General features: G+C 41.7%; 1 protein-coding gene across 2 annotated transcripts in view; it reads right to left on the reverse strand.

Moving 5' to 3' along the window:
* The window catches only part of TTYH3 (tweety family member 3), a 78778-nt gene that overhangs the window by 34938 nt on the left and 17845 nt on the right, over positions 1–25995 (reverse strand). For both annotated transcript variants that reach the window (XM_083711595.1, XM_083711596.1), the window contains exon 2: positions 7266–7435. In XM_083711595.1, coding sequence (XP_083567721.1) covers positions 7266–7435 — 170 coding nt within the window. The remainder of the gene's footprint in view (positions 1–7265; positions 7436–25995) is intronic.

A 25995-nucleotide genomic window follows, 5' to 3' on the forward strand; every position in this document is an offset into this window, starting at 1 on the left:
TATTCCTCATATTCTGAAGTTCTCCACAGGAAGAGAACAGTATACTCTGGGCTCTAAGAAAGGTTGCAACTGGATAATTATAATCCCCAAAAGAAAGAATAAGGGGGAAAAACACTTCTTGTTTGTTTGCATGCTTTAGCTCTGGATTCTAGCTAGAAGTGTAATATACAAAGCTGATGGCCCACTCACTACTGAGCATTAGTTTTAGGACAGGGAACATTTTACTGTTCCACCTGCTCAAGTGTTCCAGCACATTGCAGTTCACTCGGAGGCACCTCCAAGGGTGCAGATAGTTCATGTGGGATAGGGAGTAGTAATAATAATAAAAATAATTTTAATAATATTTTTTTTATACCCCAGCCATCTGGCTGGAGAAGCCTATTGAGTCTGCATGGACTGATTCACATTTCAGGGAAAGACAGGAAGCTGTGGCCAGGCTGCCTTTCAGGGAATGTTGCCCACCATTGCTGATGTCATTGAGGAAGTCCCGATAAACCAAAGAACTCCAGATGACAACTCAGAAACCACTGCTTTAAGAGAACAATACAGGAGGTGTGGGCTTTCTAGATTTCAAATCAAGGCTTCCAGGCTTTCTACCTTGAACTTTTGGCAGGTTACACATTCTATCCACCCAATTGGTAGAAGAAACCACCTACCTAACACAGGATTACCAGAAATCTTTCAGTTTAAAATGAGACAAGAAACCGCCCATTCCAAAAGAAAACCATCAGCGGCATCACATTTGCTTTTCATGCTCAACACTGAACGATGACCCACAGGGGACGTTATCTTCCTAAATTTATACAATGTGATTCACTGCTGTTTTAATTTTCCTCATTTGATAAATTGCAACTTATTCTTTGAAAAAAACAAAACCAAAACTATAGGCCATTTCAAGTATCAATAGAAATGTGGCATAGAAATATTGTAAACAGGAATGAAAACTGTCAAGTTGAATTGACTCAGGACAGAGAAATTACCCACAATTAATTAAAACATAAGGGACGCGGGTGGCGCTGTGGGTAAAAGCCTCAGCGCCTAGGGCTTGCCGATCGAAAGGTCGGCGGTTCGAATCCCCGCGGCGGGGTGCGCTCCCGTTGCTCGGTCCCAGCGCCTGCCAACCTAGCAGCTCGAAAGCACCCTCGGGTGCAAGTAGATAAATAGGGACCGCTTACTGGCGGGAAGGTAAACGGCGTTTCCATGTGCAGCTCTGGCTTGCCAGAGCAGCGATGTCACACTGGCCACATGACCCGGAAGTGTCTTCGGACAGCGCTGGCCCATGGCCTCTTGAGTGAGATGGGCGCACAACCCCAGAGTCTGGCAAGACTGGCCCGTACGGGCAGGGGTACCTTTACCTTTAATTAAAACATTTCTATACTGCATCCCATGTTGGGATTCAACAATACTGAAATGTGTATCAAAACACCTAAAGGGTGAGCAGGCAGACAGCAGGAACAGTCCTTAGGCTGCGTATTTAGGACGGTGGAAGGTCTAAGAATATGAGAATGTAACTATTATAGGTTGCCATCCCAGCAGATGGAGTAAAGCAAAAATCTGTCACCTGAGGTGACACAAGTACAAGGGCTGAAATAGGTACAGATGGCCCTGTAAGATCACAATCTCCTAACTTACCTTTCTCTAGCGAACAAAGGCACATATCTAGTGACGAGATAAGCTTTCATCTTTGTGTCAGGCAAAAAGCGGATAATCCCCACTGATTGTAACTGATCCATTAAAAAAAATTTTTTTAAGGGTTTAACCCACACAGTTGTTGTATGAATTAGACAGAGGTCAGATGGAGGTAAAATAATGGGCCACATGGGGGAGGAAAGCTGTCTTGCCACGTAAAAAGGCAAGGGACCCGATGAGATCATTTAATAAGATATGGCATCAACTGGAAGTTTGGAGGTGTGGCTTGTTTAAGAGACACAGTAGAACTGCATTCTGTATAACAGTATCCAAAAGCAATACATAAAATCACAATATTTCAAAAGTTATTATATCGTCATGCCAAGATTGTTATTTAATGGTGATTTCTAAGCCCTTATTGAGGTCCAGCTACAAACAGTGAGGTTAGCTTGGGACTGAAAAGAAACACTCAAATTTTATGCTATCATGTGTGGTTCGGGTATTTCTGCAGTCACCATGTTTCCAGTGACAGCAGAGCAGGAAAGGTTCAGTAACTTCTAACAGCAGCAACCAATAGTCCCACACACCATGATAGAAATTGGAGGGAAGAGATAGTCACTGTATATAATGCTGCTGCGGCAGATGGACCAATGGTTAAGTATAAGGCAGACTCCCATGTTCCTATGGTGGTAGTAGTAGTAGTAGTAGTAGTAGTAGTAGTAGTAATAATAATAATAATAATAATAATAATAATTTATTATTTATACCCTGCCCATCTGGCTGGGTTTCCCCAGCCACGCTGGGCAGCTTCCAACAGAATATTAAAATACGATAGTCTATTAAACATTAAATACTTCCCTAAACAGGGCTGCCTTCAGGTGTCTTCTAAAAGTCTGGTACAGTGGTACCTCGGGTTAAGAACTTAATTCGTTCAGGAGGTCCGTTCTTAGCCTGAAACTGTTCTTAACCTGAGGTACCACTTTAGCTAATGGGGCCTCCCACTGCCGCTGTGCCACCACCACACGATTTCTGTTCTCATCCTGAAGCAAAGTTCTTAACCCGAGGTACTATCTCTGGGTTAGCGGAGTCTGTAATCTGAAGCGTCTGTAACCTGTAGGTGGGAGGGCGTTCCACAGGGCGGGTGCCACTACAGAGAAGGCCCTCTGCCTGGTTCCCTGTAACCTCACTTCTCGCAGGAAAGGAACCACCAGAAGGCCCTCGGAGCTGGACCTCAGTGTCCAAGCAGAACGATGGGGGTGAAGACGCTTCTTCAGGTATACTGGACCGAGGCCGTTTAGGGCTTTCAAGGTCAGCACCAACACTTTGAACTGTGCTCGGAAACGTACTGGGAGCCAATGTAGGTCTTTCAAGACTGGTGTTATGTGGTCTCGGCGGCCACTCCCAGTCACCATGTCAGGGTTGAATGTCAGGGTTGCTACAAAGTGAACCATGGTGGAGGCCATGGTGGAAAGGCGGCTGTCAGGCACATGGTTCACCCCCACCAACAGAAAAGGGTTACCCATTCCCAATAAGTGAGTGGCTGCCATCTGCTCCTAGAGAAGAAGAAAAAAGCCTATCCGCTGCCAGTGTTTTAACAGAGAGCAAAACCAAATCACCATACCTGACACCAGCTGTGGTTCAGACATAAATAGAAGGAACACTATGTGGGAATGGGGGATGGGAAATGCTCCATTGCATTTATCACTAAATTACTGTTGTATAAGGTGGAGTAAATTGTATATAGGCTTGGTTTCAAGAGCTGCCCCTCCCCTCAACCCAATTATGTCCATGGGATGAAGCTAGATTTTCCATTTGGTGGAGGCAATTGAGGTTGTGGAAAAGCCTCCCATACCCTTCATTGACTAAATTTGACAGGCTTTTCACTGGTATTCATTACTGAATAAAAGCTGGGATTTTCAGAAATGAAAATTCCTGGAGGTCACATACAGCCCAGTGAGCACAAATTGCCTGTTGGATAAAAGAAGAGCAAAAGAGAACATGGTTGTATTCTGTTAACTATAATTTTGTGTTTAAGAACTTTGTTCTGAGCAGGACCTAGTAGCTATCGGGGGCGGGGGGGGGGGGAGTTAGGTTGAGAATGTGGCTGGATATGATTAACAAAGTTCCTTAAGAATCACTGAAATCTGGTTTTTTTTCTGAATAAGGGAGTGGATATCAAAAACATGGAAGCAAAGTTGTATGCATACAGGAGATGCTGTGTGTGGACACTCAAATGACCTGTTCCCCTTATTTAGCACTAAACTGAGGCTTCAAAGTAAGGGCCCAGGAATTAATATATACATAGCCCCTCCTCCCTTTCCTAAGAAGAGACTCACCATCCACAAAAGTCCCATCTTTACAAGTTAATATTGCAGTGGCAGCAAGACATCTTTAATTAAAGGGACTTTACAAGCTGAATCCTTAAAAAAAAGAACCTTTGTTACTCCTGGGGACGAGTTAATATTCCCATCTAATTACCACCTTATTCTTCAACATTGGGAGAAAATGCTATTTCTGGCAGAGCTGTAAAAGCCATATTTCAACATCTGTTTGCATGTTATTTCTGCTAAATGCAGTTGTTCAAGACATTTCCCAACGATCAGAACCAATCTGTCTGGAATTTCCTGGACATATCCAGAATCCTGCAGCTGCAAGCAGTGTCCGTGTGGAAATCGGCTAAATATTCGGAGGTATGGCAGCCCATGCTGGCAGTGTTGTTTTTGCTGATTCTCCTCAGAAATAGCTCAAAAATGTCCTATTTTGGCAATAAAGCTTAACAACTTTGGTCAAAACTACAAAAAGCTCAACAACCTTTCTGTTGTTGGGAACCCTAACTTTATGCTCTTGTTTCTCTGGTGTTTTATTATTCATTCATACATTTAATATATATAACACTCTTCATCTGAAGATCTCAGGAAGGTTCACAATATATAATAATGATGATGATGATGATAATTCTTCCAATACTTTCCACTATTTCCAAAGATCACAAACAAAGCACACCTCAGAAAATCTACAGTGTCCATAGGGACATTAAAAGTGACAAATGTGTTTTTGGAGGATTGGAATCAGAGTTGGAAGGTGCCCTGGAAGTCCAATTCACTCCTCAATTCATGATCTACCATGCAAGACATTCCTGAGTCCACCCAGGCTCTTCTTTAATACCTCCAGCAAAGGAGACACCAGCTCCTGAGGCAGTCCTGTTCCACAGTAAAACAGTTCTTACCACTAGGATGTCTATCCAAATGTTTAGATGAAATCTGCTTCACTGCCATTTCTACCCATTGGTTCTAATCCTGCCTATGCACGGCAGCTGCAAGAACACCTGCAGCCCAGACACATCCCACAAAAGACAACAGAGTGCCTTGGTGGCTGCACCCCAAGTATCTGATGGCTAACTATGAGAAACCCTAGATTAGAGCCATGGTTAGGAACACTCTCCTAAGAGACCAATAACAAGAACCCTCAAATCACAGTGCTTAAATAAAATTTGCTGTAACCACTTTCTCTTCAACATATGCGGGATTGTTGTTGTTGTTTAGTCGTTTCCGACTCTTCATGACCCCCTGGACCAGAGCACGCCAGGCACTCCTGTCTTCCACTACCTCCTGCAGTTTGGTCAAACTCATGCTGGTAGCTTCAAGAACACTGTCCCACCATCTCGTCCTCTGTCGTCCCTTCTCCTTGTGCCCTCCATCTTTCCCAACATCAGGGTCTTTTCCAGGGAGTCTTCTCTTCTTATTAGGTAGCCAAAGTATTGGAGGCTCAGCTTCAGGATCTGTCCTTCCAGTGAGCACTCAGGGCTGATTTCCTTCAGAATGGATAAGTTTGATCTACTTGCAGTCCATGGGACTCTCAAGAGTCTCCTCCAGCACCATAATTCAAAAGCATCAATTCTTTGGCGATCAGCCTTCTTTATGGTCCAGCTCCCGCTTCCACACATCACTACTGGGAAAACCATAGCTTTAACCATACGGACCTTTGTTGGCAAGGTGATGTATCTGCTTTTTAAGATGCTGTCTAGGTTAGTCATATGTGGGATTAAAAGTCTGCAAATGCAATGCTTGATGGTAGACTGAGGAAAGGGGCTAGAGGATAACCCAAAATAACATTCAGAATGGGCAAGAGTAAAGGCGAAAGTTAATTGTGCTATTCAAAGCTGAAATGTTTTGCCCTCTCCAGAGACCCTGACTCTCTCATGCACCAAGGTGCTGGAGATCTGTTGGTCACACAGCAATGGGTTGGTTGCCAAGAAAGGTCCAGTAAAAGGGCTAGAAATACCACCGTTTAAAAGACTGGCAGTGAATTTTTCTAATTGCTCAAGGTGCCAAGAGATCAGAAATAGCTACAAGGACCATTGGCTGAAGTTTTCCCTTTGTAAACTGCTGATCAGTCTTTTGATAAATGCAATTTAAAATGCAGAGAGGCATCAAAATAGCTCTGTAGATGGAGAGAGGTCACCCCTGTGTGCTGCAATGTAGTTTGAAAGCAAATCTATCTCAAGCTTTGATGCAGAAAGAGCAGAACTTCTGCCCTGTTCACTTTAGAAAAATGCTCCATGAAACATACCTGTCTGTGGGCAAATAAGCCCATTATTACTCATGCTAACAGAATAACCAATTTGTACGATCATCATCCCCACTCAAGAGCAGAGAGGTGAGGAGCCCCATTCCCTCTACTGTCTGCCCTGTTCTAAGTCTCAGGTGGTGAACAAACTTGCTTGCTTACACTTCCAGCTTTTGCCATTCAAACCCAAGCAAATAAACTCTCCAAGGAATCCAGGTTTGTTTTTTTAATTGTGTGAATTCCTTTTTTTAAAATGGGGGTAAGAAGAGTAGCTTACTAGCTGTGCTTAGCATAAAACTAGCAAACAACAAAAGTTTTCCACAAAAATCAAGTCAGGAGAAGACTATAAGGATAAGGCATTTGAAGGATATTTCAGATATTCCTGAAGGTTAGAAAAACAACAAAGAGAGAATGCCAGCTTGACACTGCAGAACTACATGTTTGTTTCTATTCTAAGGACAATATAACCTTGAATGGGGGATTACCTCCACATGCTACTCTCAGAGGAAAGCATTACAATCACTCTTGCAGTTTTTAGTATGCTCTGTGCATGCAGAAAAGTGATAATCAAGTTAGCACTTGGTGGAAACAATTTCCTCCTGCAAAAATGGGCCCATTCAGCTGGCCTGCCCCCACTGATGGATCCTGGTGGATTCCTGATTTTCTGGGGGATGTATTGTAGTATCAGTTTCATTTTACATACTCTGATGATGTGGATTTCTAAGCAATATACAAAGATAGGGTAGGCCTTGTCCAGAGGTTTATGATCTAACAGACACAATGCTAAGCCAACAGTTTCACCACAGATCTACACTGACTTAAGCAGCCCGATGAGCCTGGATCAGGAAGAGACCAAAAGTTTATTTACACTTACTATGGAGCCTGCTAGGGAAGAGAATATTATCTTGAATCATAGACTGATGAAGGCTATGTTTGAAAAGCTACAACTTTGGGTAGCTGGCTGGGTAAATGTGGCAGCAGTGGCAGAATGAGAAGGCAACTTTATCTCTGCCTTTGTCAGATTAGTTCTGTTTGCCCTTCTGTTAGTCTGGAGGAGGGGGAGGACTTACCTGCAGACCAGAGTTGCAATGATGACACACCAAGCTGTACAGCAGCAATCTGCATTCAGCTGTTCTTCAGTTTTCCGATGGCGACAACATAACCAGAAGGAATAGAAAAGGAGGAAGAGGAGATCCAGAGCAAGGCAGGACAGAGCAACACCACCCAGCAGCAAGAGGGCCTGAGGAAGAGAGGAAAAAAACAGTTAACTGAGAGAGAATTCCATAGCAGGAATATACAAAATCACCTCTGTGGCCCAACTGCTGTGATCTCCACAAGCACTATTGCTCACAAAATCTTGAGAGGCCAGCAAATAAGGAATTCCCTTTTAAAATCCAGATTCAGTCACAGGGGGAGGAGTTTACCTGGACTGTATTTCAAGTGAGGGCTACTTCACATTTGCATCACTGATTAGCACCGATTAGCACTGGGGGCATATTTTTGAAGTATGGAGGGCTGAAGGCCACAAACATTGGCTACCACATGAGCTAAGGCTCCTGTCACATGAAAGGGGCTCTTAAACAAAGGTTACCAGATTTTTTCAAGGAATCCGGAGACACTTTTCAACTTCAGTGGATTTTGTATGGGGACTGATATGTAAATCTGGGGACTGTCCCTGGTAACCTTATCTTAAGCCCACTCCTCCTCAATATGAATACATGAGGCTTTTGTAAAGTCCTTCATTAATGTGCAGTTTTAAACTGAAAGCTAAGCCTGTGAGAAAACATTTTTCTTCATACAGTTTATTGCACAGAGTCATAATTTAGGCTGATGGTTAAGTACACTGGTAGCATACACTGTGGCCACAGAATTCACTGCGCAGACAAATGCGTCTCTAAACCTCCAAATCTGGGAAGATTGCGTGTAAGTTAGACTTCTTTGCTTTTCTCAGATTGCATGCATGTAGACCACTGAAAAAGCATAGTAAGAGGAGTGCCATCATGGTAGAAGACAAAGGGCTATTCTGGGGGCTACATGGGGAGCCTATCCCTCCCAGACTTATCTTTATTAGCTCTATGCCAGAGTGATGCTTTTAAGAAGTTAGAGATCTTTCCGATAACCCTTTTAAATCATCATACTGTTCTTCCCCTCCACCCAAATTACTTCCCTTTTCTCCTCTTTTTCATTTTCCCCTACCTCTAAATTACCATGCCTTCTTTACAGATTTGCTACAAGGGTTATTTAAGACAAGCTGATCAATTGCATCACATCATGAATGGGATAGCTTTGGCTATGTGACATCACTGAGGGCAAAACAGAGCCAACTGAGAAAACGGGCCATGCTGGAGTAGTTTCTGCAAAGTCCCAACCCCCACACTGCAGCATCTCATTTCCAGGGCAGGAAAAGTGCAAATCACCATTTGCTGGGTGAAATGGCAAGCAATGATTGGCTGCAAGCCAGGGAAGGAGGTAATGCATGAGATTGGGGTTCCTTTAAGGCTTGTTCAGGTAGTACCAAACCACAGTTTTTGGTATTACATCTATACCAACTCAGTATGAGGAACTCAGATGTCATTTTAGCATGACTTATTCAAATTCATTCATTTTCTGCAATTTAAACACACACACACACACACACACACACACACACACACACATACTTGAACCAATTGCTTTTTGGACACAAACCTGGAGGTTACTGACTGTAAAATGACACTGAATTGCAAGTCCTGGAATGGAGCCCAAGAGATTTGTGCCAACACAGTAATGTTAGTAACCTTCACTCCACAGACAAATCTGTCCCAGAAATGTGCAATAGAAGGGATTTTATTTTTAATCAGTTACCGGTATGTCTCTTTTGCCCTTCCTGTCCCCTTGCAATCCTGATAAAATTACAGAAAGTATGAATTTTTAACAATAAAAACTCTCCCTTAGCCTTGGAAATGACATTAAAAATACTATAATTAAATGAAAAGTTAGTCTTAAAAACAGGTTGACTGTCACTATACAATTGAAATACCACAAAAATGCCTGCTGAAAAGAAAGCACACACATTTGTGCTTCTCCTTGCTGGGAAACTGAGCAACACCAAAGCTTTCAGATAAGCAAATACCACTGAATAACAGAATGACAGGTTGCCTACTACACTAGATACCACTCATGTGGCAAGGAGTTGTCCCAGGATTTCAGAATACAACTAGTTTGGAACAACCTTACCTAAGCTGATGCCCTCTGGATGCTGTTGGATTCCAATTTCCATCAGCCCCAGTTACTATGACCAAGGTGTACTGAGGATCGGATCTGAAGTCCAACATGCAGGCTACTCCTGGCCCACTCAGACGACGAGCAGCACCCCAGTGTCTTCAAGAAGAGGGAGGATTCTCCCATTTGTGGTCCATTTACCTGGTGATCCCAGGGACTAAAGCTGCAACCCCCTGCATGCAAAGCATATACCCTAATACTGAACTACAGTTCTGCCTCAAGGAGCAGTAAAAATGATAAATTATCAAATCAAACCTTTTGTTTGTTGCTCCTGCTTCTCATTTCAATGCAGCACTGGCCAAAGTTATATTTAAAAACAAAACACGCTGAAGTTGTGCTAAGGCATTTATTATAGAACCTGTGGTCTGCAATAATCATTTTGCAGCAAACTCATCTAAAATAGCATGCTACTTCAAGTTCTCTTAACCATGGTTAAGACAGCAGCATTGAGCTGCAGGACTGTGAAAGATTTGAGAGAATTCCCTCCTTTCACAAAAGAAAAGAAAAGAAAAGAAACAATGATCCCTCAAATGATCCCTACCACAGAAGTCTGCATGCACATACACTCTTAGGAGCTTACTGGAGTTTCCGCTGTATCATGCCAAAGGGTGACATCATCTGCTCCTTGCTCCTTTGCAGCCATTCTCAGAGGTGTATTAAAAGGACCAGGTGACGATGAAATGTTTTTCGAGTTCTACATGCCACATTTACCCTTTGAAGGCAGTGAAGGGCGTTTTATGTTGCCAAAGTGAATGGTAATTCTTTGTAAGATGCACATAGGCCAGACATAGGCAAACTCCGGCCCTCCAGATGTTTGGGACTACAATGCCCATCATCCCTAGCTAATAGGACCAGTGGTCAGGGATGATGGGAACCGTAGTCCTAAATATATGGAGGGCCGGAGTTTGCCTATGCCTGACATAGGCATTCACAAATATCAGACCTCTCCAAAACCCAGTCAAACACTGAAAAGCAATGTAGCATGTGGGCAGGCAGCCTGGGTAGTCTAGGACAGTGTTTCCCAACCTTGTGCCTCCAGATGTTTTTGGCCTACAACTCCCATCATCCCTGACCACTGGTCTTGCTAGCTAGGGATGATGGGAGTTGTAGGCCAAAAACATCTGGAGGCACAAGGTTGGGAAACACTGGTCTAGGAGCTGGCGCACTGAACAAGGTGGGGAGACCCAGGGTCAAAACACCACTTGGTAACAAAGCTTGACTGGTGATCTACCCCATAGGATTTCTGCAAAGGTAAAAGGGAGGAAGCATACATACGTGCCCTGAACCCACTGGAGGAAGGGTGAAACAAAAATACTGTTAATTGTTATTATTATTTAAGAACTTCCTACATAAAATGGTGTCAGAATTGGACCGAGAGAGCTTTCCCCATAGTTGAGGTCCTGGTATGTTAACAACTTCCAAGGAGGGGTCACAGGTACGCGATTCTTTCATCACTACCCTAATTTCAAGTATGAACCACTCAGGAGTTGTACATAGACTCCTGCAGGGAAGTTGTTCTTTTCCATTTTATCAGTATACTTGCTGAAAGCTTCTCAGCAGAACAATGATTTAGAAAAGGATAATCTCTCCCGCTCTCCATATGCAGTTTGTACTGACACATCCCCACAGACTAAATCTTTATTAAATGAAGCTTAGCTCAAATTTGGCAGGCTGTCAACTGAGCATGCTCACTGAAAAGACAGATTTCCTCACAGAAGCTGCTGCAAGTCCAACAAAATGGATGCTTCACTTGTTTTGCATTAACTGTGTCTAAGGCTGCTAACCTGTAAGGTAGGAAATGCAGAGTTCAGCAACAGCTTGTTTACATCACTCTTTGAAGCAGTAAAGCCTCAAATAGATGAACAAGAACCACAAAGATTACCTTATCAGCCTCAAAAGAAATTACTCTCAAGCAGATAGAAAACAGAAGGTGTCCCAATGGCATGTTTACATAACATGGGTATGGAAAAACAACATACATCTCTGCTATCAGAATTTGCAATCAATGGGATTGGATTGTGGTGTATCACAGCCATCTATGCATCATGAAGCATTACACGGCACAGTGTAAGGAAAGATCTGGCGCATCTCCAGATTCAGGGAGGTGGGGGGGGGGAGAGAGAAATATTCCTCTACCAAAAAGCTTTGAAAATTCCCTCTGCAACAAGTATTCTGGGATCGAACTGGGAACCTTGAGCCTAAGTCTTGGTCTAGTGAGGTAACTAGGGAAAGGCATGGGGAAGGGAGAGGTATCCTTTTTCTTTTCATGTATCTGATATGTCCCTGCAAAATACGAGTTTTAACTGTACCAGGACACAAATAAAACAGGCCTCATTTTCTTTTTTTCCAGTGGATGCCTTCAATCTCCAACAACTCAGTTGTCCTCAACATTCTTTTAGCCCTTGAAGTCACTGATCATAAGTCCTTGCTAGGCTATACAGTTCTCTTTTAATTTATAAACTAATATACTTCTGCAGACCTGAGTCCTCAAGTACACAGTAATTCAGGACAAGCAAATTTTTGTGGTTTCATTTGAAATCCATCTGTTAAAACTGAAATGAAATTGTCACAGATTCGTTTTAGTGTTTTTTTTTAACTTTTCTAATCAAAATGTCAGTAGTAGTTAAGAGTTGTAAGGGTCTTCAAGTTGGTGGCCTGCAGACGTTTCCAGCTGGTATTTGTTCTCAAGGAAATGAACCAATACTGCAATAGAATAATGAACTGATGCTAGCACATTAAGTCAATATATACATTCACACACCAGACTCAAACAAATCCTCATCCGTGGCATCCACTGTACTGAAAATAATCACAGGATAATTCTCTGACATGCTAGCCTGCATTTCCTCCTGCTATATTCAACTAAAGAGTCAAATATAACTGGTCATTTTCTTCATGGCAACCAAATTCAGTTGGAGAGGGTATGAGGAGCAGCAAACACTCCCAGAAAAAGAAAGGCACCCGGTGTGTTGTACATTGTTCATGTGAATAAAGTGCATTCAATGTTGAGGATAGATTCTTGTTTCTGTTGCCTCATATTATTTTATTTTGACTCAAAGTCCTAAACTTGGCAACTCTTGCCTTCAGCAAAAGTTTTTCTGTCTTTCCTTGGAGCCTGGATGTCACTACAATGAATACTTCAACCCATAATGAGGTCTCTCACCTTTATAAAGGGCCACCAACAATGACCCTAACAAGGGAGGTAACTCCATCCATGTCCCCAGCTCCCACCTGTGGACACAGTATTCAGATTCTTAGCTCAATTACTGCCAAATGCTTTGTTCTAAACATCATTACAATGACCAAGCATGATCAGGTTGCAGGTTACACGGTTCTGAAGTTTACAGCACAGTTCTAAGGTACATGGCTAGGCATAAGCTAAGATGCTGTCCCACCACTTGACCTTGATGTGGTCCCTGACCTTTGTTTAAATGCCTTAAACAAAGCAAGTAAATAAACGTGTGTGCCCGCACACACAAAAATATTGACCAACTGGTTAATATTTCAATCAACCCTAACCATTTCCAGCATTTAGATATGAGTGAAGGACAACAAAACATAGGCTTGAGTGACATGTTCCCATTTTAAAGCCTGTTTTTGTTACTACTTATTTATGGAAAGAGTTTTTAAAAAATTAAAATTCATTAACATCATGAGTGCATAGATGTGAATTGAGGTTCTTCAAAATACAGGGAACCTTTTAAGATAGCTGCTGCCACTCCCATCAGATGAACAGCTGGCATTACTAAAATGCCAGAGGTGGGAATGCATTATCTAAATAGCCATTTGTTTTTCCAAAGCCCACAGGGCACAACGATATGAAATTACTGGAAATTTATGTTAAAAATAAATTGCTGGGGAAATCGAAAAGGAAACAATCTGATATATTGGGGGGGGGAGGCTATGTGAGAACTGGAAGAACATGTCAGTGGAAAGCTATCAAGCAAGAATATAGATTTCCTGTTAAACATGAAAACAACAGATGATCCTCAGGGTCCCTTCCAACTCTACAACTCTTATGATTTTATGTCAGGAGAGGGAGAATTCAATTTGGGGAGAAGCAGCTATGTTAGACTTGCAAGGACAGTGAAGCAAACAGGGATCTGAATCTAGGTTGCCCAGCTCCAAGCGCAGCAGAACCACACTGGTTTTCACATCAGCAGATGCTGCCTCTTAAAAGATCTAATGTGCTTTTTATAAACAGTGAGATGAGCTAATCTGCTGGAATATTACCAGAAGCAGCTGAAATAAGTGGCTTGAATATTTTAAACGCTCAAAGAAAAATTAAAAACAGAAGAAAGCAGTAGATAAAAAAAAAAAAGCTCAAAGGGATGCTCCAGTCTACAACCTGACGTTGTGTCACATCTAATGTCCTCAGGCTGCCCTAACCGCTACAATTGATTTGGGTGGTGGAAATCTCTCCCTTTAATGTCCATGCTTTCCAAACAGGCTTTAGTACTCAGTCAACCTGGGAGCTCCCTCTTTGTATCACCAACTGCACTGACTGTTGCAAGGACTGTAAAATGCCCTTAGCGACACAGAGACAAAATATTCAGTTGTATTGCGACAAATTCCAGAAGAAGCAGCCATGTTAGTCTGTGGCAACAATACAGCCTCTGAAGTGCTGCAGTGCTTTAGAAGCTATTTGGTTTGCTGTAGCCTGAGTGTTTAGCAAGCAACAGCCTATTCTTCATTTTAACCAAGCCACAAGCACAAGAAGAATCCCATTTGAGTGTTCTGAAGATGGATTGGTTTGCTAGATTGAAAAGAATTTTAAAGAGGAAGTATTCATGTGTAACCACTCGAAAATGACATATGAAAATGATTGTGTGGAGGACAACTACCAAATAAGAGGGCCGTTTCATATATTAGCTGCTTTCGACTAGAACCTATTCTTTTGGCAGGGCTCATTTCAGAAATCAAGAGACTCCATTACGAGGATGGATTGGGACCCACAACTGGGCTAACCCCCAAGCTAAGATCAGCAGCCCTAGCACAACCCATTTTCCTTTTCAGAAGAGAAAAAAAATGCAGACTAATACAGGGAGAAAATCAGAAGTGGGTGCTGTGTTGCAGGTTGGATATACTGGAATACGGAGAACACACACAACAGAGAAATGAATTCAACCTGAAAACTATTGTAATTATGAGTCTAATTGTTAGAGGATAAACTATTATTCATTCATTCAATTTTTTACCTGCCATTCACCATCAGGTCCCAGGGAGTCACAACCACTCAAAATTCAACATTAAAAACAGATTGAACAAATTATAGTGGTAGGAATAGGGTGGGTCTCAGGTGTCCAAGACCAGGGTAAAGAGGTGTGCCTTCAGCAAACATTGGAAACAATAATGAAGGTGCCAGACACACCTCTGTGGGGAGGGAATTCCCAAATGATTTTGCTATTTTGGGATACTCAACTGGGAATGGGAATACTCCCTTAAGTGGATTCATAGGTGGTATCAACCTCCACCAAGGCTAATCGATATAATAACAAACAAAAGTTTTCAGCGTTGGAGGGGATGGAGCATAAAGAGTTCTTTATAAACATGCCTTGGGAGTGCCCTAAGATTCTTTATAATGGGAGATGATTTTCAGAGAAATTACGGTAATGCTGCCACCAACCGAACTTAATACGCACTCCTGCAACTGGCACTTCAAAACCTTTGGAAGGGTGAAAATTAAGAATTAATACATGAAATGTTGATTTCCATTGCTGCTAGCAGCATGAATTGAAGTTGCAGAAAGTTGGAAGACAGCTGACAATCATTTCAGTTGTAGATCCACAGGAATATGGCTATGGTGGAAAAATTTACCTTTAGTATAAGACTTTGTAAAGTGCTTTCAGGTTGTTGTTTTTAATAATCAATTGAGCCCAAACATAAACAAAACCTACACATATCTAATGCTTTCTTGAAACTCTGGGGCCATAGCTAAAGTATGTTTTGTCATACTTCTTTCTTTTTCAAATGATGTTGTAACTAGGTATACATCCATTTTTGGGTCCATGTGGAAGAGATCTATTGGTTACCTAGTTAATTGCCTTGTTATTTTGGTAATCAATAAAATATAGGTTTTTTAAAAAACAAACCTGCAAGCAGCCCCAGCCAGGATGATGGGAGTTGTGGTGTATCTAGAGGGCCACAGCTTCTTCAGCTCTGAACTATATGCAAACTGAAGCTGAAAGCTGAATGCACTGAATTTTAAAATAAACTATTTCAAATTAAGAGCATATCCCTAACGTGATCAAAAGCCAAGTTCCTTCAAGCATTCACCCCAAAAGCAATGACTACATATATTGCTGTCTCTTTCCATAAATATCCCCTTTTCTGGCTGTTCCCTCGGCATTTCTTAAAAAGAAACATTTGCTTAATGCTGTGTATGTGTGCATCCTTTGAATTTAATAGGGTGCATATGGATTCTTTACATGTGGAGTTGTGTGTCCATATACAAAGAGAGAGAAAATTGTTCCTGAAAGCAGCCTGGTTGCTGTTGCTGTTTTACTGGTGTCCTTGATTCCAAGCTCATTTCTACCACCATGAACACCAAATACTATTCATCTTCTTGGAACATTAAAGGAACTAACATTCAAATTAAAATCGACAACATACAGGAAACAGATAAAAACCACCCAAGACCTACAACAAGTATAGCTGAAGACTGCATTTCTGAACCACTGAGACTCAAACCACTTTCCTCAGTACTGCAGGATCTGACAGGGGCAGCCACTGAACTAAGAGACCTTGTTCAGAAACCTTTTTAAATATTTTCAAAAAGGAAATTACCAGTAACTTCTAGCTTGCTTTAAGGGATTGTGCGCATTGTCATGTTTTTCAAGCTGACAATACAAAGTCTAGGTGGCTTGCTGTAATCAAAATGGAAGTAAACATTTTACCGTGAAGAATATTCTGAAAATGGTAACAATGCATAGATGGTCCCATCTAAGATACAGGGACTTGGAAGGATACTGTTATGTGGCTCTTGAAGGGATGTGGGATTTTTTTATCCAGGTTATCATTTGCCACAGACGATAGCTATGTTGCATGGGCCACTAGAAAGAATAGTCTGAGTTAAACAACTGCAGCATTCTTTGAATGATAAAGAATCAAAACTCTGAAGCCACAGTATGTGTGATGGTCCCTAGTTCAATCCTTGGCATCTCTGGGTAGGAATGGCAAAGACTCCTGTCTGAAACAGTGCAGAGCCCATATAGCAGACAATACTGAGCTCGATGGAGAAATAATCTGACCTGATTCCTTGATTATTTATCCTGGGAACACATTAACACCCGGGGAACATCGGAACAACTGCAATAGCTAGCAGCTTTTTGAAAAGCGAAACTTGTTTCATTTCTAAGAATAACCACCAGCACATGAATCATTTTCCACATTTAAAGAATGGCAAAGCTGCTTCCTATACTATTTGGAAACTATGTGGAAAAACAGCTGCACCCAAAATTGGCTTTCCACAACAAAGAGTCCGACAGTTCATATATTTAAATCCCACCTTTCAAACCAAACAGGAAGCTTAAAACAGATAACAATCTAAAACCTATAAGTTAAGGGGAATCTAAGTTGACTGGTTAATGTGCATAACAACTGGCCATTGTGCACATTCACCAGGTTTCATGGTGAATGTGCACATAATCCTTCCATGAAGAGAGAACTGTACCCCAGTCAATATACATAATCTCTCACAGACCTAGGTAACTGTGCATATATCAGGTGAATTTCATATATTCTCTTATCATTATGCATAATCCCCAACAGGCTCTGAGAATGTGTGTATCTCAACTGCAATTTGTACATCTACCAGGTAATACGCACATTCTCCTATTAGTATGCAGTTTCAGCTGTTTCTGCTGTAAGTTGAGCAGCTCAATTCTGATGGAAATTCCTCCATTGAGTTTTACAGAATCACAGAACTGTAGAGTTGGAAGGGACCTCAAGGGTCATCTAGTTCAACCCCCTGCAATGTAGGAATCTCAACTAAAGCACCCATGACAGATGACCATCCACCCTCTGCTTAGAAACCTCCAAGGAAAAATCTATCACCTCCCAAGGAGGTCTGTTCTACTGTCAAAGAAGTTCTTCCTAACATTCAGTCACAATCTCCTTTCTTGTAACTTGAAACCATTGGCTCAGGTCCTAACCAATCCTTAAAGAGGCAAAACTATTTTGCTAGACAGCTATTTAAATGATGTGAAATGGCAAAAACTTGCTTTAAGTTCAAGGAAATCACTGGATATATTTTTAAAAAAACAACAAACAACCACTTCCATGTACAATACTATTGGACCAACGTGAACTGGAGCTATCAGACATCTTCACTCAAGACTAGCAAAACAATATATGGAGACCTGAGATAAAAAGTTCTGGATCTGTGAAGTGAGAAATCCACTTGAAGATGCCAACGCTTTTATTTTGGGGTACAGACTATTTTAGAAGAGGTGAGCACTTGGGGCAAAAGCTTAGCTCCATTCCTCCAAGAGGAAAAGGGTGTCAACAAAAACTGTTTATGCTTCAATCTTGTAAGACAAGTCATCTTAGATTTATTCTCTATTACCACACTTGCAAGTGGCTGATGAATTTCACAGTTGCACAGCAACATGAAAACCTAATGAGGCGAGAGGTTGACTGTCAAAGAAAGCTCAGTGCTCCATTCCTCCTCCACCCAAGGTCTGTCAGTGGAGAAAAACAGACACTGAAATGGCTTCAAACACACTGACTAGAACTTTGCACATGTTCTTTTTCTTTCTAAATGGTCGGGGAATACCAGCAAATACAAAAAGGGGTGGGGTATGCAGAAAGGCAGTTTCACCTTGATTTTATCTAGTCTGTCTCTCCTTGCTGAGTAGAAAGCTGAAGGGCCTCATATGATGATTGCAGGGTCCAGGTTGGTTCATATGGGGAGAGGCAGTCCTGGAGGTATTGTGGTCCTGAGCCATTTTAGGCTTTATAGGTCAAAACCAGCACTTTTAAGCTGGCCTGAAAACTAATCTGCAGCCAGTGCAGTGGAGCCACAATCAGTGTAATATGCTCAAACCAACTTGTCCGAGTGAGCAACCTGGCTGCCGAATTCAGCACCATCTGAAGTTTTCAATCTGCTTTCAGAGGCAGCCCTACATATAATAAATTGCAATAATCTAACCTAGAGATCACCAGAGGATAGACAACAGAAGTTAGGTTATCCTTGTCCAGAGAAGGGTACAGCTGGGCCACCAGCCAAAGCTGATGGAAGGCACTTGGTGCCACTGAGGCCACCTGAGCCTCAAGCGACAGCAAAAGATACAGAAGTACCCCCAAGCTACGTACCCCATCAAGAACAGGCAACTTCCCATCCTTCTAGTCTAGGCAATGATCCACTAACAGTGCTTCAGTCATATCTGGATTGAGCTACAGCTTGTTGCCTCTCATCCATACTCCAAACCTCTGGATAACTCTATTCAGTGGTTTCATTTAGAACAAAGAAAGTTGCACCTGCCAAAATTCCTGCTTCTGCACAGCTAGGGGCCCTGTCCTTTGTACTTGGTTGCTCCAAACACAGAAAACAACAGATACGTGCTGTAAAAAGTGGATCCTGTGCTGCCAATTGGAGTTGAAAGGGGCCAGAAAAGCTGAAGGTTAGTAAATACTCTTAAACATTCAGACAGAGCCAATATTCATAAGTGCAAGCAAATAGAATGGTATTCTTGGGCATATTTATTTAGTAAAATGGGAGTCCCGTAGCACCTTAGAGACCTGCGAAGTTATTGTGGCTTAAGCTTTCAGAGTCCCCCAACAGTGTCTGTACCTAAACATGATTATCAGGGGAGAAGGGGAGTGGAGCCAAAAGGCCAAGCAATGCAATTGATAGTGGTAACGATACACAGTAGAGCCAAAGGGTGTTTTAAAGGCCATCTAGCCCAACCCCATGCTTTATGTAGGAAATTCAACATAGAGCATCCCCCAACAGGTGGCTGTCTTGCCCTACATTCTGTCCAGTTTGCACAACAAACCCAGGGACACACAAAGCACAACCAGCCATTGATTAGACCGTAGAGCTGTGCCGGAGCAGCTGCACAGATATCAAGATATATGCACAGATCAGCCTTTTCCCTTACATAGACAGAAAAAAAGATGATGGTTGATGGAAAGGCAAGGTCCAGCAAGTCTCGTAAGATTACACCACAAACATATGCTTCTTTCTCAATGTTACATTGCTATCCAGTAGTGAAATGTGTTTCAGAAGCACTATGGAGTAGAAGAAAATATTGCTGGCATTCAGCATTTGCTACTAAGCCTACAGCTGAGATTACAACTGACAGGGAGTTCTGTCCCACCCCACCCCCAGCACATGCAAGCATGTGGGGGATGAGAAGAAAGCGCTGTGTTTTAACTTCTTTTAATTAACAAGCAGCACATGCTGCAAAGGTTCATTAAAGTCTTTCCACAATCACCCCTTTGCATTACCACCTACCTGCTCCTGACCTCAACAAATAAGCAAGGGCAGGAAGCAGTCTTTCTGCCACCAGTTTTCAGATTCATATAGAAACAAGTGACATAATTTACCCAAGTCGTATAGGGTGTTGGAAGTCCAAATTACCACTTTGAATTGTGCCAAGAAACCATTTGGCAACCTAGGCTAAAATTCTCCCTTTAATCCAGTCTCTAGTTCAGTCAGTCCCTTCCTTCCGGATCCTTGATAATGCTGATCATGTATGAGAATCTAGCATTTTTTAGGCCCTCCAAAAGGTGCAATGCAATCCACTACCTCCCCTAAAATGACAGTCTTAGCGGAGGTAAGTAATTTTCTAGCTGTCAGACAATTGTATTGTATTGTATCAATGAAACTAAGCACAATTTGCAATGGTGGGGAGAATGCCTAGACAGCACCGAAAAGAATATAACAAAAAAAATAAAATAGATCAAGACTGGATCTCAGACTCTCTTAGGACAGTTATATATAAAAAAGAAGAGATTTGTAAGCACAATATTATAGAAGGAAAGTGCTGTAAACACAACAGAACATGATGCACACATATATTTAATTAGTGTGTCTGAAGATAAAGTAGGTTGACCTTCTGCCACGATGTTATTAGGTAAATTCTCAAGACTCAAACCATAAATGAATTAATGTAAAATATGCATGGTGTGTTTTAAACAGGCTTCTGACCTCAGGGTTATTGAGGTGTTCAAGCAGTACAGTCAAATGTTAACAATAGGAGCAGCAGTACACAAAGCCCTTTTCTGAACAATTCACATAAGCACTGAGCAAAAAACAAGTTGAAGCTTTAAAAGTGAAGAGCTTGATTTGTGTATATGCAAAAATACTGGCATAAAGTTCCCCTCAAATAGCTCTTAAAACCACTGTAAATTCCAGTCCAGGATTCAAATTTAGAAAAGAGCTACTGTCCAATACACAGAATGCTCCTATTCCCAAAACCCATTTTTGAGTTGTTTAAAGTAAAAATGTCAAAAATAAACTTCAATATTTTAAAGCAACCATTGAAAGCAAGATAAAAGAACCCAAAATCACCACTGCTGCTGTAACAAGGAAGTTGCTTATTAACACTGATGGAATATGAGAAGCCACAGTAACATAAATTCACACTAATGACAGAGGGGAAGGTGCACATATTCCATCAGTGTTAATACAGGTGAAACTTGAAAAATTAGAATAACGTGGAAAAGTTCATTTATTTCAGTAATTCAACTTAAAAGGTGAAACTAATATATAAGATAGACTCATGGCATGCAAAGCGAGATACGTCAAGCCTTTATTTGTTATAATTGTGATGATTATGGCGTACAGCTAATGAAAACCCCAAATTAACAATCTCAGAAAATTAGAATATTGTGAAAAGGTGCAGTAGCTATTTAGTCCATAACACCTGCAATGGGTTTCTGAGCTTTTAAATGGTCTCTCAGTCTGGTTCAGCAGGAAGCACAATCATGGGGAAGGCTGCTGACCTGACTGTTGTGCATAAAGCCATCATTGAGACCCTCCATAAGGAGGGAAAGCCTCAAAAGGTAATTGCAGAAGAGGATGGATGTTCCCAAAGTGCTGTATCAAAGCACATTAATGGAAAGTTATGCGTAAGGAAAAAGTGTGGAAGAAAAAGGTGCACAAGCAGCAGGGATGACCGCAGCCTGGAGAGGATTGTCCGGAAAAGACCATTCAAATGTTTTGGGGACTTTCACAAGGAGTGGAATGAGGCTGGAGTTAGTGCATCAAGAGCCATCACACACAGACGGATCCTGGAGATGGGCTTCAAATGTTGTATTCCTCTTGTCAAGCCACTCCTGAACAAGAAACGTCAGAAGCGTCTTACCTAAAGAAAAAAGAACTGGTCTGTTGCTCAGTGTTCCCAAGTCCTCTTTTCTGATGTGAGCAACTTTTGCATCTCATTTGGAAACCAAAGACCCAGAGTCTGGAGGAAGAATGGGGAGGCACCCAATGCCAGATTATTGAAGTCCAGTGTGAAGTTTCCACAGTCTGTGTTGATTTGGGGAGCCATGTCATCAGCTGGTGCTGGTCCACTGTGCTTCATTAAGCCCAGGGTTAACGCAGCCATCTACCAGGAGCTTTTTGGAGCACTTCATGCTTCCTTCCGCAGATGAGCTTTATGGGGATGCTGACTTCATTTTCCAGCAGGACTTGGCACCTGCCCACACTGCCAAAAGTACCAAAACCTGGTTCAATGCCCATGGGATTACTGTGCTTGACTGGCCAGCAAATCTATGGGGCATTGCCAAGGGAAAGATGAGAGACATGAGACTAAGCAATGCAGAAGAGCTTAAGACTGCTATTGAAGCATCCTGGTCTTCCATAACACCTCAGCAGTGCCACAGGCTGCCACGCTGCACTGAGACATCCATGCCACGCCACACTGATGCAGCATCCATGCCACACATCCACTGCACATGGCACGCATCCATGCCGCGCCACACTGAGGCAGTAATTGTGCAAAAGGGGCTCAAACCAAGTACTGAGTACATATGTATGCTTCTACTTCTCAGAGGTCCAATATTACTCTATTTGCAATCCTTGTTTTGCTGATTTCATTTAATGTTCTAATTTTCTGAGATTGTTAATTTGGGGTTTTTCATCAGCTGTACGCCATAATCATCACAATTATAACAAATAAAGGCTTGACATATCTCGCTTTGCATGTCATGAATCTATCTCATATTAGTTTCACCTTTTAAGTTGAATTACTGAAATAAATGAACTTTTCCACGATATTCAAATTTTTTGAGTTTCACCTGTATGTTAGAAAAATGGGCTTGGTTCATAACTTATCAAATGCTACACCAAGTACAAACGGTGTTGTTTTTATATGACGAGTCCTTATATTTTGACAAAAGAGAAGGTAAATACAGTGGCAGTCTGCCCCTGCCTCGGACAATCTCTCGCGATCAACACACACCAGGCACAGTCTGAACTGGACTTGCCTCGTGCAGGAAAAGGCAGTATGCAAGGTGCCAGAAGCATCTGAAACCCCACCTCCAATCTGGAAGGTATTTTTAGGAATGCAGCTCATGCCTCCCAAGATACTTCATGCTGCCACCACTAGAATAATTAGCAGCTTGACGCAGGTGCAAGGTAATCTGCTGTTTTGACAGAGCAATACTTCCTATGATAACATGTCAACAGCTCTTCAAAGAAGTGCAAGACCTACTCAGAGCCATACCCTGAGGCAATACCATTCGTGTTCACCCAATAATCGTGATTTGCTAAGCTTTTAAAAGTTTATTTAATTTCTTGTATTTCACAGATCTTTAACAGATTTTCAAACCACCTTTCAAGATACATTATCCTTCCAAAGTGGTTTTTATTCTACTGTTTACCTGCTACACTGAGAACCAGTTTTGATGTTAAAAGTTAAAGTTAAAATATACATACTGTTCCCTGGCAGATTTTTAACTAGCCTGACTTTTTAGGACAATGAATTAGGTTTTTTCTCACAAGGGATTTGTTTAAGCTTGTATATAGTTTAACTATGGTTGCTTTGCTTCTGTATAAAAGTGATCACAGTGAATGTGCAGAGCTAGCCTAAGGGCTTGTCTACCCAATACATCAGTTTTTAAACTGTACATAATACAAACTAGTTCAATTACAAGTACAAAGTCAGCTTGATCAGTGTTAGAAACAGATATGAAAGCTAAGAGCTAAATGACACCTTAAACCTAGGTTATGGGCGCCACAATGGAATGTCTAGGCGCGCTTTACTTATAACAAGAATACAAAGCTGAAAATGAATGAATTGCAGCTAAAATCTTATATTCATTTTTCACATGGTCTAGTCCTCATATGAAGACTGAAAAAAAGCCATGCTTCCCCTGCCCACCCCCCTAATATTTCTATGAGGGTCCCTTCTCCAGTCCTCAGAAAGTGACTGGAAGTGGGGAAGGAGGAAAAAAAGTCCTCCTTTCATTCCAGCAGTGGCAGTTTTAATCTGAAATCTTAGGCACAGTAGTGCACCCAGAGCTCAGAAACTGCTTGCATTAATTAAATTCCCTGCCGCAAAACATGCCTAGAAGAATGGGAGTTTCGAACGCTGAGCTTGATCAATCTTTCTTGCTTTCGGAGTAGCTTTTCTCCATTTCAACAAAGTAGTTAAATAAAACATTAACACATTGAGTTCAACAAGTGCCAAATTTGTGTGTAGTACTAAACAAAAAGGGGACGCAAGTGGCACCATGGGTTAAACCACAGAGCCTAGGACTTGCCAATGAGAAGGTCGGCGGTTCGAATCCCCGCAACGGGGTGAGCTCCCGTTGCTTGGTCCCAGCTCCTGCCAACCTAGCAGTTCGAAAGCACGTCAAAGTGAAAGTAGATAAATAGGTACCACTCCGGCGGGAAGGCAAACGGCATTTCCGTACACTGCTCTGGTTCGCCAGAAGCGGCTTAGTCATGCTGGCCACATGACCCGGAAGCTGTACGCCGGCTCCCTCGGGCAATAAAGCGAGATGAGCGCCACAACCCCATAGCTGGTCATGACTGGACCTAATGGTCAGGGGTCCCTTTACCTTTACTAAACCAAAAGGAATGTCTCTGAGATGAAAGTAGTGTGAGTTGTATTTGCACACTGATTTCAGGAACAACGCCATTAATATGTGACAGTTATGTAATTACTGAACTAACAGTTTCTACAAAATTACATTGCGTTACTCAAAACTGCACCTAGTTTGGCCCAATACATATGCACCCAATACAAATAGTTGCATGTAAGAGCTGGTGGTGATGTTGTCTTAAATGAAAGAAGCTGTTGGCATGGCACATACATGTGTATATCTCTCCATTATTTATTTTGACTTATAGCCCACAGTATCCCCAGCAATTTGGGAAAGATGTGAACCTAGGAAATTATATCTTATCCACTAGATCAGAGTTCATTTTCCTGACATGATGGAAATTATGCTAAGGGCTTACAAAGCAACGTTTTGCTTCAGGTTGCATCATCTACAGTTTCCCCCTTAAACATAAAAATGATTTCTATATTACAAGCAAAAGCATGTTTGGAATCTCTCTCTTTTTCACTCTGGAGTCCTAAAGGATGAAATAAACCAATAAGAATAGATCATATATTTAACACTCTATATAAATTCCCTTCAAGCTTCTCTTTAAGAATGTGGATTTCTACTGTAACACCTCAGAAGTGTCATCTCCTGTTGCAAATGCAATTAGCAGGAACTTAAATTTACATCCAAACTACCCTGTTTGCTTCCCAACACATTTCATGCAAACCCCACTTCCTATCCTGCAAAATGCATTAAAAATTATCAAAATAGCCAATTTATTACATGTATATCCCACTTTTCTTCTAAGCAGTTTAAGGTGGCATAGAAAGTTCTCTTCCTCCCCATTTTATCCTCACAATAACTTTATGGGGTAGTTGTCAGAAGGAAACAATATCTTACGAGCAATTTTAAGATGCCATGCTGGGATAAACTAGTAACTGGCTCATTTGTTAAGGCTTTAAAAAGAAAAACTGACATTTTGACACACACAAAAATTGGCCTTGTTCTTTGAAGGGTACATATATAGTTCTCATACAGCAATGGCCTATATCTGCTGTAACTCACAAGAATACTTTCTGGGTCTTTGGAAAGATATAACCCACAAGCGAATAGAGAGGTTTCCTAGCAAGCAAGATCGAAATTTTATGGACCCTGGCCCTTCAAATGAGGTTGATGTTGTACCAAATATCCAGATATGTACTGAGTCAGATAAACTCTGCCCAACTTGCACCCAGGTCTCAGTAATAATACAGGCCAGATGGGCTACCTCATTTCCAATGAAGCCATGGATGAGTGAAGTATTAAGGTAAAACAGAGCAATGGAGAGGGCAGAATAAAAGTTGAAACCGTGGAGTATGCATCTGATCATAGCCTTAAGACCTCCTTCCCCTATCGATCTTAAGACTATGACCAAATGCAGACCCCTTGGCTTCAGCATCACCCATCAATCCTGCCCACTGCAACTCTGCTCTGTTCACTGTCTAGTTCAGTGTTTCTCAACCTTGGGTCCCCAGATGTTGTTGGACTACAACT

Source organism: Podarcis gaigeae (assembly GCF_964106915.1).
Source record: "Podarcis gaigeae genome assembly, chromosome: 14".
Lineage (NCBI taxonomy): Eukaryota > Metazoa > Chordata > Lepidosauria > Squamata > Lacertidae > Podarcis > Podarcis gaigeae.